We start from the raw sequence: 17,820 nt of genomic DNA, 5'->3' as shown, positions 1-17,820 counted from the left end.
GGGGGCTGGGCTCGGGGAACCGACAGCCCCTCTTCTCAGACCCTTCATGCTTGCTGCTTGCAGGGAGAGGAGGCAGCTGGAGCATTGGAAAGGGAGTGCCCTGGGAGCAGCAAAGAGGGATGCACAGGACAGAGTGCTGAGTGCAGGGTGGAAGAGCATCGCGTCGCAGATACCCGCGGGAGGGAGAAAGGAACACTTCTGAGCGTGCATCAGGGCTTCGGGACATTGAGGATTCATATCACTATATTCTTAGTGATAGGTGATACTTAACGCCTGTCGTTGCCATATTTAGGGTTTAATCTACCTCCCTTTCATCCTGATGATGCCTTTTAGGTGCTCTCACCAGTTACTTATGGCCACAGATCAGCAGACTTTGAAAGAGATCTTTCGTGGAAGGAGAAACTAAATGTATTTAACCAGGAAAGAGCAGGATAGACATTTGAGAGTCTCTTGGGCTCTAGACAGTACTGGACGAACGCAAAAGTAGGAAGAGAAATCTGGATCCTCAGTTTCTAAAGTGTCCGGAGAATAGAGGTGATGACCAGAAGCAATCTGACAATAGCACTGAGCTGTGGGGTTGAGAGTGAGGGGGTCCCAGAAGGGAGAGCGGCTGAGGCTGGACCTGGGGACTGGCTCCCGACAGTGCTGACTGCGAGTCTCTCTGGGCCCTGTGGGTATACACAGGAGGAGGACGTGCAGTCCCTCTCCTGTCGAAGTCACCTGTCCCAAGGATCAGCTCAGCTCATCACTGGACTCCACCAAGTTCTAGTGTACAGGTGCACAGAGAGCCCCAGTGGCAGGAGGGGTTGTGGGCCCAGCCCTCCCGGGGGGTCTTTCTGGCTGAACAGAAGAGGTACGCTAAGCTCGGTTCAGCTCACAACCATGGATGGGGCCATTTCCCCAGAAGTCTTCAGATCGCTCTCTTCTATACTGCTTAATCTGTTTAAAGTAACTAGAAGGGAAAAGACACTTTTGAATTTGGGGAAAAAACGCTTTTGTTGTTCAGTCGCTCAGTCACGTTAGACTCTTTACGACCCCATGGACTGCAGCACGCCAGGCTTCCCTATCCTTCACCGTCGCCTGGAGCTTGCTCAAACTCATGAACTTTGAGTCGGTGATGCTATCCAACCATCTCACCCTCTGTCGCAATGTTAATGATAGATCTTAAGCCAGTGACTCTGTTTTCATTTTTTTTCCGTAGTGTCAAATCAACAGTGCCTTGACTTCCTTCCATACTGCTCTGGAGCTTGCAGTAGACCAGAGGGAAATCCAGCATGTTTGTCTGTATGAAATTGGTAAGTGTTGAATGTCGGTCCAGTTGCCTGTCATGAAATAGTATATTAACACAGCAGTTTATGTCCAGCTTCTTGTCCTGCAAGTGTTAATGCATGCCTGTGCGCTCTTTCACTGGTAACGCTGTGCAGTTTGTGTCTTTGTGAAATGCTGGCTGCCTTTTGTAATAACAGTACTTTGTTACCATAGCAGAAGTAGCGATACTTATCTCCGTGAATTCTCATTACTTCTTTCCAATAATTTGTTCCTTTGACGATTTGACTCTAGGCTAATAGGCACAGTTGAATGAATAGAGTAAGAACCAATTTTGGGAAAAAAAAAAAAAAGAACCAATTTTGACTCTTTTATTGGACTGGATATTAAAATTCAGAACTGTTATCTCTTCCCTCCCACCAATGTGTACCTGAGAAGAAAAGTCCGGCTTAGAGATTGGGTGAATGGATTCCAAACCCAGTTAGCTCTTCTACCAACTAACTAGGAGACCTCGCCCTGCAGTAGCCCTTGGAACAGCTGTGTGGTTTAAATGAAAGTACCCGAATGAGCGTGAGGCAGGGTACCTGGCACACGTGTTAGCCACTTCCTCCTGCTTCTCCCCTCTCGGGAGATGCATTTATAGACAGACTCGGAGGCATTGTTTGCCCAAGATTTAGGTCCCCTCTCCCAAAGGGGGAGATCGCTCCCCCAAAGTTGTTGCTATAATTTTTTTTTTTTTGGCTGACTGCAGTAAAATATATTAGTGATTCCATAATCCTTGACTGTGACAGTGGCTTAATTATGCTGAGAAGCATAAACACAACTTTGGACTTGAAATAGCAGAAACACATTTTAGTAAGGGATTCATGCTTTTTAGAGATTGAGCCAAGACTTCAAGGTCACACTGTATATAGCTCACGTACAAGGAATGAAGGAGGGAGCAGAGACGGGAGAAAAGATGAGGTGGTGATGAGAACCAAAAGTTAAATTGAGACTCCAAAGGCTGTCGTCAGAGACACAAAAGAAGAGATGGAGGAAGCCTGGGGAGGCAGTTGTCACATGGCAGCATGGACCTTAAAGTGCCTGCTGCTTGCTTGCCTGCCAAAGATACATTTGTCTTCCTGAATCTTTTTTTTTTTTTTAAAGAAGAGTGCTAACTGATTGAGAACTGCCCAATAAACAGTATTACATTTTATAGGTCTGTGATAGCTTAGAAAGTGAAGATCAAATGTGATCCAGTGGGAAATACATTTTTCTGCAGTCTAACCTCTGCTGGGGGGCTTCCCTGGTGGCTCAGTGGTAAAGAACCCACCTGCCAATGCAGGAAATTTGAGTTTGATCCCGGGGTCAGGAAGCTTCCCTTGGAGAAGGAGATGACAACCCTTTCCAATATTCTTGTCTGGGAAATCCCCTGGACAGAAGAGCCTGGCGAACTACAGTCCATGGGGCCACAAAAGAGACATGACTTAGCAACTAAACAACAACAACCAACTTGCTGGAGCTCTGGTTTGTGGCCATAACGTGGAAGGGAATATGGTAGTATAGAACTTGAACTGGCTTTGATGACCTTTCATGTTTCTTGTTTAGGATACTCTTTTTTTCTTCTAGTTTCATGGAGATAGAGTTGACATGTAACATTGTAGTAAAGTGTCCAACATCAAGATCTGATACTGTATATATTGCAGACTGATCATGGTGGCCTTTTCTTGTGTGTGCACCACTTCTGGGTCTGTGGAGGGGCAGAATATTAGAGCTGAAGAAAGCTTAGAAATCATGGAACCCAGTGCTGGGGTCTTAGGGTTAACCTGGGGTGTGGGTGGAGGGCGGGAACAGCACAATCAGAACTCAGCCTCCTTATTTTGGTTTGGTGCTACCTCCCACCTCTACTTTTGCACTGAATCCAAGTCTTACCCTGAAGTCTATTTTAGGATGGAAATAACTAGCCCCAGGTTTTACTCTAAAATACGTCAACTTCATATCATATCCCTTGGAGTTTGACGCTGAATTTCCTGGAAGTGTGGCTTCCCCTCATCCCTGTAGGGTGTCAGGTGACGTGACTTCTTCGTGGAGTGGATAACAGAATTTGTTAGGCAGATTGCAGAAAGGAGAGCGCGATGGCCTTTGATCCTCAGCCCTTCCCTCTTCTAAGCCGTGTGACCCTGAGCAAGTCACGAAGCCTCTTTATGCCTTAGCCTTTCTCCTTGGTCAGGCGCGGCACCATCAGCCACCTTTCCAAGACTGCACTGGTGTTAGAATTACATCAGATCCCTGGCACACACAGGGCTGGCTCTGTGATGGGGAGCTGCTGTTACTAACAACAGAGGATAAAACTCCTTATATCCTTGCTGCTGTTGCTTCTCCCCACCCCTACCTACCCCCAGGATGCCAGCCTAAGGATGTTTTTGCTCTGAGAGAGCTGGGTCCTTTCTCTGCCCCCCAGAGGGAGAGTGGCAAATACTTAATGTCTCACTGGCTCGCTCTCTGCTCCTCTGAGCAGTTTGCTAATTACCAGTGATCGTGAACGCGCTGGTGAGTATGTGAGACTTCCGAGGTGGTCACCGTGTTATATAATCTAGTAGTCTCTTTTTCTCTGCCTGTTCTTGGGAGAGAAGCACTGCTGTGCTTAGGTTTATTGCACAACTGGAGACAAATTAGACCATTTTCCTCAAAATCTTTATACCTTTCCCTTCTATACTGCCTCACCGGTTGTGAAATCAGAGATGCTGTGTCTTCCTCAAAGCATCCCACTGAAAATGTTTAAGAAGAAAAAGAGAATTATGAAGTTCTCAGGTGGTTTACATGGAACACTTGCAGAGGAAGTCAGCAGGATGAGAGATGTATAACCTACAGATGGGCTGAAAAGCCTGTTATTTTGCTGTTCAGTCGTTAAGTCGTGTCCAACTCTTGCAATCCCATGGACTGTAGCTCACCAGGCTCCTCTGTTCATGGGATTTTTGAGGCAAGAACACTGGAGTGAGTTGCCACGTCCTTCTCCAAGGGATCTTCCTGATCCAGGTATCGAACCTGTGTCTCCTTCATTGTCAGGCAAATTCTTTACCACTGAGCCACCAGGGAAGCCTGTGTTACTTTAGGATCCTTTTCTAAAAACGTCTGTTTCACAGGTTGGTGCAGCATGATAGAGCTGAATTTCAAGGACGCGTTCGATTCCTTTGAGAGGCTAAAAAATGAGTCCCGGTGGTCCCAGTGCTACTACGCCTACCTAACCGCAGGTGAGTGGATCCCGGGACACGTGGTCACAGCACGCCCTCCTCTGTCTCAGACTAGCGCCTTCTTGCTGTTGGATGGAGAGCGACGGGCAGAGGGCAGAGGGTGCGGAAGAGTGTTCTTGACAGTTTCCCACAGCACGTGTTGTTGTTTCTGTTTAGTCGCTGAGTTGTGTCTGACTCTTTGAGAACCCATGGGCTCCAGTAGCCAGGCTCCTCTGTCCTCCACCATCTCCCGGGGCTTGCTCAAACTCACGTCCATTGAGTCGGTAATGCCATTGGACCATCTTGTCCTCCGTTGTCCCCTTCTCCTCCTGCCCTCAATCTTTCCCGGCACTGGGATTTTTTCCAGTGAATCAGATCTTCAGATCAGGTAGCTAAAGTACTGTTTTGGACTGCAAGTAAATAGCAGCTGAATACAGCTCCCACCCACCCAGTGGAACATTGGGAACTTCGGCGCTGCACGCCCTGCCCCTTCCAGTGCCCCCCCAGGGCTGGGTCCGTCACATGCTGGTCCTGGACATGCCTGTTATGACATTCTCGTTTTCATACACTTTGTCCTAAACAGCCTCAACTTACCCTCGCCCCTCTCCTTTTTTTCCTCAAATCTATTGTTCGTTTATCAGGCGCTTAAAGAATTTTAAAGCATTGAACACGTCTTTTAAATCGTGTTCATATCTTCGTTTGCATTGTTAGTGCCCTCGTTTTGAGCTGCACAGGTTTGGGGTAGTCTGTTCCAGCATTGTTTTGCCTCTTAACCCAGTTATAATTAGTGTGATTTTGCAGAGCACAAGGTGTTTAAACATTGCATGTCATTATGGCAGAAACAACTTACACTTTCTGACAGGCGTATCAGTGTACGTTGCCTTTTCCCCTGTCATGAACAGATAGGTAAAGACATGCTGCCACCTGGTGGACAGAACAGCTCTCTGTGCCCTGAGCCCCATGAATTGCCTGTGTGATGCAGAAGGGTTTAGGTAGGGATTGAAGAGACCCAGGGAGTGTACTTCTCCTGCCTCTAGCAATGAGCTTTCCTTACACACCCACAGAAGCGATTCTTTTACTTAAAATTTAAAACTGATCCAAGCATTATTTTAAATATATTCTTATTTCTCTGAAGGTTTGCATTTAACAGAACATCTCCTGTCATTCCATCCCTGCAACTGGTCTCTTTAAAATGGGAAAAGAAGTAACAGTGACCCGTGTGTATATCCAGAATGTTCTGGAACTGCAGTCCATTAGCAATCAGGATGGAAGCCCTTACACCCGCAGGCCTTCCTATAGACCTCACAGGGTGTTAATCCATTTTCATCTGGCTCTTATTGTTGATGTTTGAGTAGGAATATTTTCAGTATGCTGCTAGGATACTTTAAGGGTTGATTTACAGAACTCAGAGGCATCTCATGAAAATTGCAGCTGTTTATTGAGTGGGCTTGGTGTGCCCTGCACGGTGATGAACCAAAACAGAGAGGCTGCTGTCGCTGTGGGGTGATAGGATCAGGTAGTCAGTGTGAGCAGGTATTTATTTATTTGTTTTATTTTAATTGGAGGATAATTGCTTTACTATATTGTGTTGGTTTCCGCCATACATCAACATGAATCAGCCACAGGTGTACATATGTCCCCTCCCTCTTGAGCTTTCCACCCCTTCCCACCTCTCTAGGTTGCCACACAGCACCTGATTGGAGTTCCCTGCATAATACAGCACTTTCCCACTGGCTGCCTGTTTCACATGTGGTCCTTGTGTTTCCATGATACTGTCCCCATTCGTCTCACCCTCTCACACATTGTGTCCACAAGTCTGTCTCCATGTCTGCGTCTCCACTGCTTGATGAATGGATAAAGCTGTGGTATATATACACACAATAGGATATTCCTTAGCCATAAAAACGAACACATTTGAGTCAGTCCTAATGAGGTGGATGAACCTAGAGCCTGTTACACAGAGTGAAGTGAGTCAGAAAGGAAAAAACAAGTATCATATATTAACGCATATATATGGAATCTAGAAAGGTGATACTGATGAGCTATGCATTTTTTTTTAAATCTTTGTGGAGCATAGAGCATGAAGAAATAAATGTACAGTGTGGCTCTATAGAGGAGCATTTATTCTCACTGGAAATCCCAGGATCACATCAGTTGTAGGAGATGATAAAGCATGAAAGACTCCAGTCTCCACCTCTCCACTGGGGTTTCGTGAAGATGATGTGTGAAGAGCTTCACATAAAGAGGGCTCGGCGGGGGGCGGGGGGGCGCTCGCCATAGAGCTCTCAGTGCAGGCTGCTTGCAGGAGCTGTTATCTGAGTTGGCTTGAAGGACTGGTATGCGTTACAGGCAGCGCCTGAGAAGATGGGCATTACAGGACTGGAAGCACTGCCACTGGGGACTTAGTTCCTTGTTGTTGTTTTAAATCATTTTTCTTTTTTTCTCTACTCTTGGCAGATTTCAATTTACAATACAGTATTATCGTCTGTAGTCACCATGTTGTTATACATTAGATCTTCAAACCTTGTTTATCTTATAGCTGAGAGGTTTCTTTAAATTATGGTTCAGTTCAGTTCAGTCGCTCAGTCGTGTCCGACTCTTTGCGACCCCATGAATCGCAGCACGCCAGGCCTCCCTGTCCATCACCATCTCCTGGAGTTCACTCAGACTCAGGTCCATCGAGTCCGTGATGCCACCCAGCCATCTCATCCTGGGTCGTCCCCTTCTCCTCCTGCCCCCAACCCCTCCCAGCATCAGAGTCTTTTCCAATGAGTCAGCTCTTCTCATGAGGTGGCCAAAGTACTGGAGCTTCAGCTTTAGCATCATACCTTCCAAAGAAATCCCAGGGTTGATCTCCTTCAGAATGGGCTGGTTGGATCTCCTTGCAGTCCAAGGGACCCTCAAGAGTCTTCTCCAACACGACAGTTCAAACGCATCAATTCTTCGGTGCTCAGCCTTCTTCACAGTCCAACTCTCACATCCATGCATGACCACAGGAAAAACCATAGCCTTGACTAGACGGACCTTAGTCGGCAAAGTAATGTCTCTGCTCTTGAATATACTATCTAGGTTGGTCATAACTTTTCTTCCAAGGAATAAGCGTCTTTTAATTTCATGGTTGCAGTCACCATCTGCAGTGATTTTGGAGCCCCAAAAAATAAAGTCTGACCCTGTTCTACTGTTTCCCCATCTATTTCCCATGAAGTGATGGGACCAGATGCCATGATCTTCGTTTTCTGAATGTTGAGCTTTAAGCCAACTTTTTCACTCTCCTCTTTCACTTTCATTAAGAGGCTTTTTAGTTCCTCTTCCCTTTCTGTCATAAGGGTGGTGTCATCTGCATATCTGAGGTTATTGATATTTCTCCCAGCACTCTTGATTCCAGCTTGTGTTTCTTTCAGTCCAGCATTTCTCATGATGTACTCTGCATATAAGTTAAATAAGCAGGGTGACAATATACAGCCTTGACGTACTCCTTTTCCTATTTGGAACCAGTCTGTTGTTCCATGTCCAGTTCTAACTGTTACTTCCTGACCTGCATAGAGATTTCTCAAGAGGCAGGCTAGGTGGTCTGGTATTCCCATCTCTTTCAGAATTTTCCACAGTTTATTGTGATCCACACAGTCAAAGGCTTTGGCATAGTCAGTAAAGCATAGATGTTTTTCTGGAACTCTCTTGCTTTTTCCATGATCCAGCGGATGTTGGCAATTTGATCTCTGGTTCCTCTGCCTTTTCTAAAACCAGCTTGAACATCAGGGAGTTCATGGTTCACGTATTGCTGAAGCCTGGCTTGGAGAATTTTGAGCATTACTTTACTAGCATGTGAGATGAGTGCAATTGTGTGGTAGTTTGAGCATTCTTTGGCATTGCCTTTCTTTGGGATTGGAATGAAGACTGACCTTTTCCAGTCCTGTGGCCACTGCTGAGTTTTCCAAACTTGCTGGCATATTGAGTGCAGCACTTTCACAGTATCATCTTTCAGGATTTGAAACAGCTCAACTGGAATTCTGTCACCTCCACTAGCTTTGTTCGTAGTGCAGCTTTCTAAGGCCCACTTGACTTCACATTCCAAGATGTCTGGCTCTAGATTAGTGATCACATCATCATAATTATCTGGGTCATGAAGATCTTTTTTGTACAATTCTTCTGGCTCTAGATTAGTGATCACATCATCATAATTATCTGGGTCATGAAGATCTTTTTTGTACAGTTCTTCCATGTATTCTTGCCACCCCTTCTTAATATCTTCTGCTTCTGTTAGGTCCAGAACATTTCTGTCCTTTATTGAGCCCATCTTTGCATGAAATGTTCCCTTGGTATCTCTAATTTTCTTGAAGAGATCTCTAGTCTTTCCCATTTTGTTGTTTTCCTCTGTTTCTTTGCATTGATCACTGAAGAAGGCTTTCTTATCTCTTCTTGCTATTCTTTGGAACTGTACATTCAGATGCTTATATCTTTCCTTTTCTCCTTGGCTTTTCACTTCTCTTCTTTTCACAGCTATTTGTAAGGCCTCCCCAGACAGCCATTTTGCTTGTTTGCATTTCTTTTCCATGGGGATGGTCTTCATCCCTGTCTCCTGTACAGTGTCACAAACCTCATTCCATAGTTCATCAGGCACTCTATCTATCAGATCTAGTCCCTTAAATCTGTTCCTCACTTCCACTGTATAACCATAAGGGATTTGATTTAGGTCATACCTGAATGGTCTAGCAGTTTTCCCTACTTTGTTCAATTTACATCTGAATTTGGTAATAAGGAGTTCATGATCTGAGCCACAGTCAGCTCCTGGTCTTCTTTTTGTTGACTGTATAGAGCTTCTCCATCTTTGGCTGAAAAGAATATAATCAATCTGATTTCGGTGTTGACCATCTGGTGATGTCCATGTGTAGAGTCTTCTCTTGTGTTGTTAGAAGAGAGTGTTTGCTGTGACCAGTGCATTTTCTTGGCAAAACTCTGTTAGCCTTTGCCCTGCTTCATTCTGTACTCCAAGGCCAAATTTGCCTGTTACTCCAGGTGTTTTTTGACTTCCTACTTTTGCATTCCAGTCCCCTATAATGAAAAGGACATCTTTTTTTGGTGTTAGTTCTAAAAGATCTTGTAGGTCTTCATAAAACCGTCAACTTCAGTTTCTTCAGTGTTACTGGTTGGGGCATAGACGTGGATAACTGTGATATTGAATGGTTTGCCTTGGAGACGAACAGAGATCATTCTGTCATTTTTGAGATTGCATCCAAGTACTGCATTTCGGACTCTTTTGTTGACCATGATGGCTACTCCATTTCTTCTGAGGGATTCCTGCCCGCAGTAGTAGATGTAGCGGTCATCTGAGTTAAATTCACCCATTCCAGTCCATTTTAGTTCGCTGATTCCTAGAATGTTGACATTCACCCTTGCCATACATAATGTAAAATCTACTTTAACCATTAAAAAAAATCTTTTTTTGGCTACACTGGACAGCTTGCAGAATCTTATTTCCCCAGGCCTCTGAAGGTGAAAGCCCAGAATCCTAACTACTGGACCGCCAGGGAATTCCCTGTTTTAACCATTTTTAAGTGTGTGGTTCAGTGGCGTTAAGTTCTTTGATAGCCATCACCACTGCCCAACTTTCTTTTTGAAAAGTGAAACTCTATGATCTTTATTTATTTTGTGTGTGTGTTTGTGTAGCAGTTTTATTAAAGTGAAAAAGGGACAGAGAAATCTTCTGACACAGACATCAGAAGGGGGATGGAGAGTGCCCCACTGCTAGTTTTGATCAAAGCCTTATATACTTTTACCAGACCCATCCCCACAACATACTTCTTAAGGTAACAAGACTAGTTGGAAGGTTCTTGTTAAGGAGAAACATGTCCTCAAGCAAGATACATTGTTACGTTGACTAAGACAAAACAATGTGGAAAAAAGTGCTTGTCCTTTTCGCCTTCTTGAGGACTCCAGACCTCTATCCCCTTCCCAAAGCCCCAGACCCCTTTCTCCTCCTCGGGGACTTGGGACTTCTTATCAGCCTACCTAGGAATTGACTCTCTCATTCCCCTCTTTTCTTTTAGGCGTGGAACTCTATGATCTTTCAACAAGAACTACGCACCCCCCCGCGGCACCCCACCCCCCCCCCCCGCGCCCATGCCAACCCCTAATAAACTCTGCTCCTTCTGTCTGTATGAATTTGACTATTCTAGGTTCCTTAAGCAGGTAGCCTCAACAGTATCTGTTGATTGAATCTGGCTTATTTCACTTAACATAGTGTCCTCAAGGTTCATCCATCGTGTACTATGTGTCAGGATTGCATTCATTTTGAAGGCTGAATAATATTCCATCGTGTGTACAGACCACATTTTGTTTATTTGTTCATTGTCCATGGACACTGGTGGTGTTCCCACCCTTTGGCTGTCGTGAATGATGCTGCTGGGAATGTGGTTCTTTTTGAAACCCCGGTTTCTGTGCCATTTAGTACATTACCCGAAGTGTAATGTAGGAAGTGGGATGGCTGGACCATATCCTTGTACTATTCTTGCAAATTTTCTATGAGTTTGAAATTACATCAAAATAAGTTACCCCAAAAGATTAGAATATCTCTTTAAGGGCTTCCCTGGTGGCTCATTGGTAAAGAATCCACCTGCCAGTGGGGGAGACGTTAAGTTTAATCCCTGGTCCAGAAAGATCCCCTGGAAAAGGAAATGACAGCCCACCCCACTGTTCTTGCCTGGAAACCCCGTGGATAGAGGAGCCTGATGGGCTACAGTCCATAGGGTCGCAAAAGAATCGGACACGACTGAGCGACTAATGACAACAATAAAGCTTAGTCCTTATGGACGGGCCAAGCATCCTAAGTCTGTGTAGGTCTCAGACTTAGGATAAATCAGAGATGCTCATGCTTTCTAATATCTGCATCCTTTGAGACAACTGTCTGTAACTTATGAAAAGGAAGTGGTATATATATGCTTTAGGATCTGAGGTACTAGTGTTATAGACCTGCAAAGGTGATTCAGATCCTGATATTGTTGATGTTTATGACTCTCTTGTGTGCCCACATTTGCTCATTCCTTTTTAGAAAATTATATGACTATATAATAATATTATCAGTTATGTAAGGAAACCCCAAGCTAGGGGCAGCAGAAATTACTCTTTTTCACTGATTTACTGTGTGACCTCAGGCAAGTCTTTTAACTTTCCTGGGTCTCTAATACGATCAAATTGTTTTACAAAACAATCACCGACCTTCCTTCTGGTTTTGAAATGTTGTAACACAACAGATGAGGTCATTTTGGATGGGTTCAGACCCCACATTGGGACCAGTACTGCTTCCAAAACTGAGAATAGGATTATCTCTCCCTTTTCATAGTCAGGCTAATCCCAGTGATTCCCAGTAGAAATCTTCTGCCTTTCCCATCACCTTGATATCCTCAGCTTTCTCCAGGCCTTGCTGCTTGTGTTTCTTTGACCTTCCAGTAGCTGCTCATCCTCTGACATGCCACAGCCCTGTGCCTGGCTTGACCAAGCCCCAAAATGTGAGAATGGGACCATCTAGTTTTAGGATTGCTCAAATAAAGAAGGAAGAACTAGCAAATCAATGGGCATTCCAAGTGGGGATTGAAAAACAGTATGTGCCAAAGACAAAATCAAGAAATTAACAGAAAGGAATTCAGTGTCATAGGAGTTGCAAAGAGGATGACAAAGAGTGGTTGGTAAAGTCAGATGGAGGAGGTGGGACTGCAGCCTGGTATGAAGTTTGGAGAAGGGAGAGAGCAGGTGAAGCAGAGGCAGTGTGATTTGAGTCTTTGCCTGGGGCTCGGGGTAGATGAAGATCAAAGTCTTAGCCCCCTCCAAGGCTCAGCTTGGCTGCATTGTTCCTTAGAGCTGTCCGACCACTCCAAAGAGGAACCATCCCTTCCCTCGTTGAGCTTTTTGAAAGTAACTTTGATGCCTGGACTCCCAAGGTGCTCTTCCCTGCGTCCATTGTAGCTCTGGAATTGTGGGTGATCTCTCTCCAGCTGAAATTCAAGTTTCTTCTGGCTGTAAGCACGTGTACTTCTTCTTCACATCCTTGATGGTGGCTGTAGGTAGTAGGTGCCCAATGAACATACCCGTGACTACTTCATGACAGTGAAGGACTGTCATATACAGGACTACTTCATGACTTTCTTTCCAGGCACAGGGATGTCCCTCTACTAGTGTGAAGCTTTCACAGTCCTCCCAGTTCTTGCCTAGTTTTCATTTTTCTTCCACTTTCCAAGTGTGTGAGCTCTAATGGGACTGTGCTCCGTGACAATATCTACGACGATAGTTTCCCCAACATGTTCCTGTAAAGTTCAGGGAACCTAGCAGCAGGGAAATAATTATTGAATCAGTGGAATGAGGATCAGCAGGTTGGTGTAGTCCCACATGTAACAGTCTTTACAAATATCTCCTCCCATTTTCTCCTTTGGTAATAACCTTTTCCAAGCGTCATCGACCTGGGTATCCCTTAGTGGTATTTTCCCCCTAAATACTTTAAAGATTATGACGATGGTTTCTTACAGTTTGTCAGGGAGCCACCGGTGATGTGGACGGGGCACAGATTGTCTTTAAAGAAGTTCAGAAGCTCTTCAAAAGGAAAAACAATCAGATTGAACAGTTTTCTGTGAAAAAGGTTTGTTGGAACTTGTTGATCTGGTGTGTCATTTATAATGGATATTTCTAACCATGGTCACCTTGGACAGCAAATGGAAATCCTAGGAAATTAGGGAATCCTGTGCAAAGCTGATCTCCTTGCTGAGCAAGTAGCTCACGACTGTGAGAGAATATTCTGGCGTGTCATCCTGCTCCGAATGCAAAGTACTGGTTGGTTGCAAATAATTAAAGCTATTGTTTGCTATTGTTTCTTTGAATGAAAAGAGACATTACTGACCCTATGGAGCTCGTGAGGCCCTGGAGAGGGAGTGCATATATCTGAAGGGTGAGGTAGCCTCAGAGGAGTGCAGATCAGCAGAACCTGGGCAAGAGATACAGACTCTGGGTTCTCATCTAGTGAAACTGCCACATTGGGTGATGAATAAAGAGCAAGAGCATGCATCAAATTGACCAGCAGAAAGGCCCAGGGCTGTAGTGAGAAAGGCCCTCATATATTTCTGTACTTTTTTAAGAATACAGTTTAGCTGAATTATAGTAGGTTATAGGACAACTTGTCATATCCTGAATTCTGCATGTTTTTAGTTGGACGTTTTTATTGAATGAACATTTAGTGGTTTAGTTGAGTATAAACTGGGTTGTAATGGGGAATGCCCCCAAGAGGACTGGGACTAATTAGAACACTAAAAAGTCAATAAAACCATAACTAAAAGGCCTCTAGTATTACAGCCTTCATATAAACCCATTGAGTTAATATCTGTCACCCAGCTTTTATAAATTCCTTTGACTCAAACCGAAATGAATCTGGTTTCATCCTGCAATTTTTAAAATATGTCCTGGATCTCGACAGTAGATTGAATTGAATAATGAGAGAAAGGCATATCTACCAATATAACAAAAATAAGAAAGCAAAATTCAGAGAGAAATTTTCTTTTTTAGCTTTCTTTGTGGGAGGGGATTTTTCATATCAAATATGAACCATGCATTTTTTTAATGTCTCTGAAGTATTTGTTTTTTTAGTTTGTTTGTTTGTTTTAAATGTAGCCTAATCATTCTAACTGCTTGCAGGCAGAGAGATTTCGGAAACAAACCCCAACCAGAGCACTCTGCGTGCTGGCATCCATCGAAGTGTTGTACTTGTGGAAAGCCCTCCCCAACTGCTCCCCACCGAACCTACAGAGGATGAGTCAAGGTAAAAAAGAAAGTACACACAGCAGCCTGTTCCTTCAGTGTCTCACTCATCTGCTCTGACTCAGAGTACAAATCTGTCACTCTCTGGGACTGATGGCCTAGTGGTTAAGAAAATTCCATCACTTAGGTATTAGGGATAGAAAGCCCTGGAAGGGACAGATTCAGGAGTGTGTGGTGATGCTCTCTGATCATCGGGGTTATTAATCTTTTGGAAATGTCATCTTAGGTATATGCTGCCCTTCTCCAGAATTGATTTTGTATTAATATTTTGGACTCAGATTTATCGGATTGTTCTGCAGTGACACTAGTTTGTGATCAAATATAGCATTTTCCGTTGAATTCCAGTGGAATTGGGCTAGTCTGGGTCTTTGTTGCTGCATGCAGGCATTTCTCTAGATGGGGCAAGAGTGGGGGCTGCCGTTCATTGCAGGGTGCGGGCTTCTCATTGCAGCGGCATTTTTGTTGTTGTTTCGGAGCACAGGCTCTAGGGTGCAGGGGCTTCAGTAGTTGCAGCATGTGGGCTCAGTAGTGGCAGCTCCCGGGCTCTAGAGCACAGGCTCAGTAGTTGTGGCAAACGGGCTTAGTTGCTCCACGGCAGGTGGGATCTTCCCAGACTAGGGATGGAACCCATGTCTCCTGCATTGGTAAATGGGTTCTTTACCCCTGAGCTACCAGGGAAGCCCCTGAGTCCCATGCTTTTATCATCAGACTTAGATGTCTTTTGCTTATTAAGAAAAAAAACAGGTTTCCTCTCAAAGGTCAAAAAGTTTGTCAGTATTGATATTCCAGAGCAGAGTAATACATCTCCAAAAGAAGTTGTACACTGAGGCCTTGTATTTAGAGTAGGCGTGTAACCCTCCCAAGGAGATTGAAAAGTGAAAGAAGGTGAAGTTGCTCCGTCGTGTCCGACTCTTTGCGACCCCATGGATTGCAGCCTAAGAGGCTCCTCTATCTATGGGATTTTCCAGGCGGGAATACTAGAGTGGGTTGGCGTTTCCTTCTCCAGGAGATCTTCCCGACCCGGGGATCAAACCCGAGTTGATCCCACATTGTAGGCAGACGCTTTACTATCTGAGCCACCAGAGAACCCAAGGAGATTACTTGAAAGGAAATAAAATCGTTTTCGGATGCGCAAGTTCTGCTCTGTTATTTAAAAAGATTCACAATTTAAAACCCATTCCTGATTGTTGATGCAAGTCTGGAATGTCTACCAATGTCTAACTCAAAGGAACAGTGAAGAATCCTAGGGACTATGTTCTTTTGAATGCACAAGTGTAGGCTATGTATTTAGAGATAATTCAAACACACATGCAAATATAAAATATAATTGGCAGGCACAAGAAAGATTATCACTTTCTTGGACTAAGGAGACTCACTAATGGATGAGGAAGGGGAACCTTCTCAGTTTGAACTCAGTAGGTTGCTAAGCAATGAGATTCTTAACTCCTGATGATACTAAAGTGAATGTATTCCCTTCTTGCTGTCTTTACTTCTCTTTAAGCTTGCCATGGAGTAGATGATTCATCTGTCGTTGGATTAAAGTATTTGCTTCTTGGTGCCATACACAAATGTCTAGGGAACTCGGAAGATGCTGTTCAGGTAAACTGTTCATGTGGTGTGATAGCTAAGGAAACTGAACTATGAAAAGCTACATATAGGCTTGTGAATGAGAAAAAGGAAAAAGCATTGCACAAAGCCAGTCTCCCGTCACAGCATGAATTTCATCCACTTCATTAGATGAAGGTCATCCTCTCAGATGCCAGAAGTTGGTGATGGTTCATGTTCGTTTTTAATGTGACTTCAGAGCCTTTGAATATTTCTTCACCTATGGGCTCCTTTTCTGACAGTATCTGTTTATCAAAGATGACAATCTTAATTGGTGGAGGAGGAAGTGAGGAGGCAGTTTTGTTAGTTCATTCCAATAACATCTGTATTACTTTCAGTTCTTTCACAGAGCTGTCAAAGATGAGTTGTGTCGTCAGAATAACTTATACGTTCAGCCATATGCTTGCTATGAACTTGGCTGTCTTCTATTAGACAAACCAGAGGTAAGATCTTGCCTATTTTCTTAAATAGTGTTCATCAGCAAAACTGTGGAAGTGAACAGGCACAAAACATCCTTCATTTAAAACAAGTTGGGTTTTTTTTGTTGTTTTGTTTTCCTTGATTTCACATGGGATGAATCCAAGAAGCTACTAATCCTGTATCACTGAGTTGAAGGACGTAATCTATTCCCTGGAGTTACAATGATAAACATAGCTTTTGGAACAAAAATTCATTTGAGGCAGAATCATTCTTTTTTTTTTAGAGTTATAATATGATTATAATATAATCATTATAATATGATGTAATGTGGTTTATTCAGATGAATACAGAATTACATTGTGATCCCAGTGCTATCATTTATTTTTAGTGTATGATACCAATTAAGTTACTTAACCATATACTTTGTTCCTAATCTATAAAACAGGATAAAAAATACCTGCCTTTCCAATTTAATAAAGACTGTAGTGAGAATAAATGAGGATGATGTGTAGGATTACTTAAAATTTTTTAGAATACCTTTTAAATTTGATGGATTATTAAGATGTATATTTAAGCACAATGGTGCAGTTTTTAAAAAACAGAATTTTAACAGTGCTGGATTTGCTTAATACCCTCTTTTAGAAGCTCAGTTATTGACTATATAAAATTCTAAGTTTCAATAAATTCAAGTCAGCTTTCAAATATATGGATTTTTTAAAAAGTTGAGCTAAATCAACAGAAATATTCTAGCCTAATCCTTAAATATGTCATCTGATAAGTCTTGTCATTTGAAATTCTAATTTTACCAAAAGAGAAAATGCAGTTCTTATGAATTTTGGTAGAAATTTCTAACGCCATATTCTTTAAGATAATTTTTACTCTTAATGCAACCTAAAATACATATACATAAAATACAACAAGTATGATTTATCTCTTGAACAATGAAGCTGATTGTTCTCAATTAGTATTGCCTTCAAAAAGAGATCTAGCTTACTGACTTCCAATAAACTTAAATTATCAAATTTAGATTGTTTAGTAGGGTCTTAAACTATTTTAACTCTTTTAGTTGTTTATAGAATAATAGTTAAAATTATGAAAAATTATCAAGTAATTCCTTGATATAAACATCATTATATTAAAGAAAAATTGAGTCATTATGCTTGAATGAGCAGTTGACTCCCCTCTAGGTCACCATGAATTGCTGGAATTAACAAATCTTCTATTATAACAATTTCTGCTTGAGTATATATAAACATAGGTGTTAAGAGATAATGTGTTTTTCTTATATTCATAGACTGTAGGAAGAGGCAGAACTCTCCTTCTTCAAGCAAAGGTAAAAATGCCCAAAAATCCCCAATCTCTCTTTTTCCAGTGACCTTGTCCTCTGTGTGTACTCTTGAGCCTGAATTCAAGAGGTTTTGTGAAAAGATTGTCCTGGTTGATAATATTTCTGGAGGGGGAAGTCATAACTGAATCAGTGAGCAGTTGATTTTTAAGTAAAATTACACAAAAAATTCCTATGAAATTG

At 43.0% G+C, this 17,820-nt stretch overlaps 1 protein-coding gene across 3 annotated transcripts in view; it reads left to right on the top strand.

The window, feature by feature from the left end:
- TTC39C (tetratricopeptide repeat domain 39C) overlaps window positions 1-17,820 on the top strand; it is a 103,169-nt gene that overhangs the window by 81,788 nt on the left and 3,561 nt on the right. For all 3 annotated transcript variants that reach the window (XM_004020472.6, XM_060405216.1, XM_060405217.1), the window contains 7 exons: window positions 1,202-1,295; window positions 4,389-4,496; window positions 12,989-13,098; window positions 14,145-14,268; window positions 15,769-15,866; window positions 16,211-16,315; window positions 17,587-17,625. In XM_004020472.6, coding sequence (XP_004020521.3) covers window positions 1,202-1,295; window positions 4,389-4,496; window positions 12,989-13,098; window positions 14,145-14,268; window positions 15,769-15,866; window positions 16,211-16,315; window positions 17,587-17,625 — 678 coding nt within the window. The remainder of the gene's footprint in view (window positions 1-1,201; window positions 1,296-4,388; window positions 4,497-12,988; window positions 13,099-14,144; window positions 14,269-15,768; window positions 15,867-16,210; window positions 16,316-17,586; window positions 17,626-17,820) is intronic.

The sequence above is a fragment of the Ovis aries genome, chromosome 23, assembly GCF_016772045.2.
Source record: "Ovis aries strain OAR_USU_Benz2616 breed Rambouillet chromosome 23, ARS-UI_Ramb_v3.0, whole genome shotgun sequence".
In the NCBI taxonomy this organism is placed as follows: Eukaryota; Metazoa; Chordata; class Mammalia; order Artiodactyla; family Bovidae; genus Ovis; species Ovis aries.
Note: the sequence above shows the minus strand (reverse complement) of the source record. Positions and strands in the feature narration are given on the sequence as shown.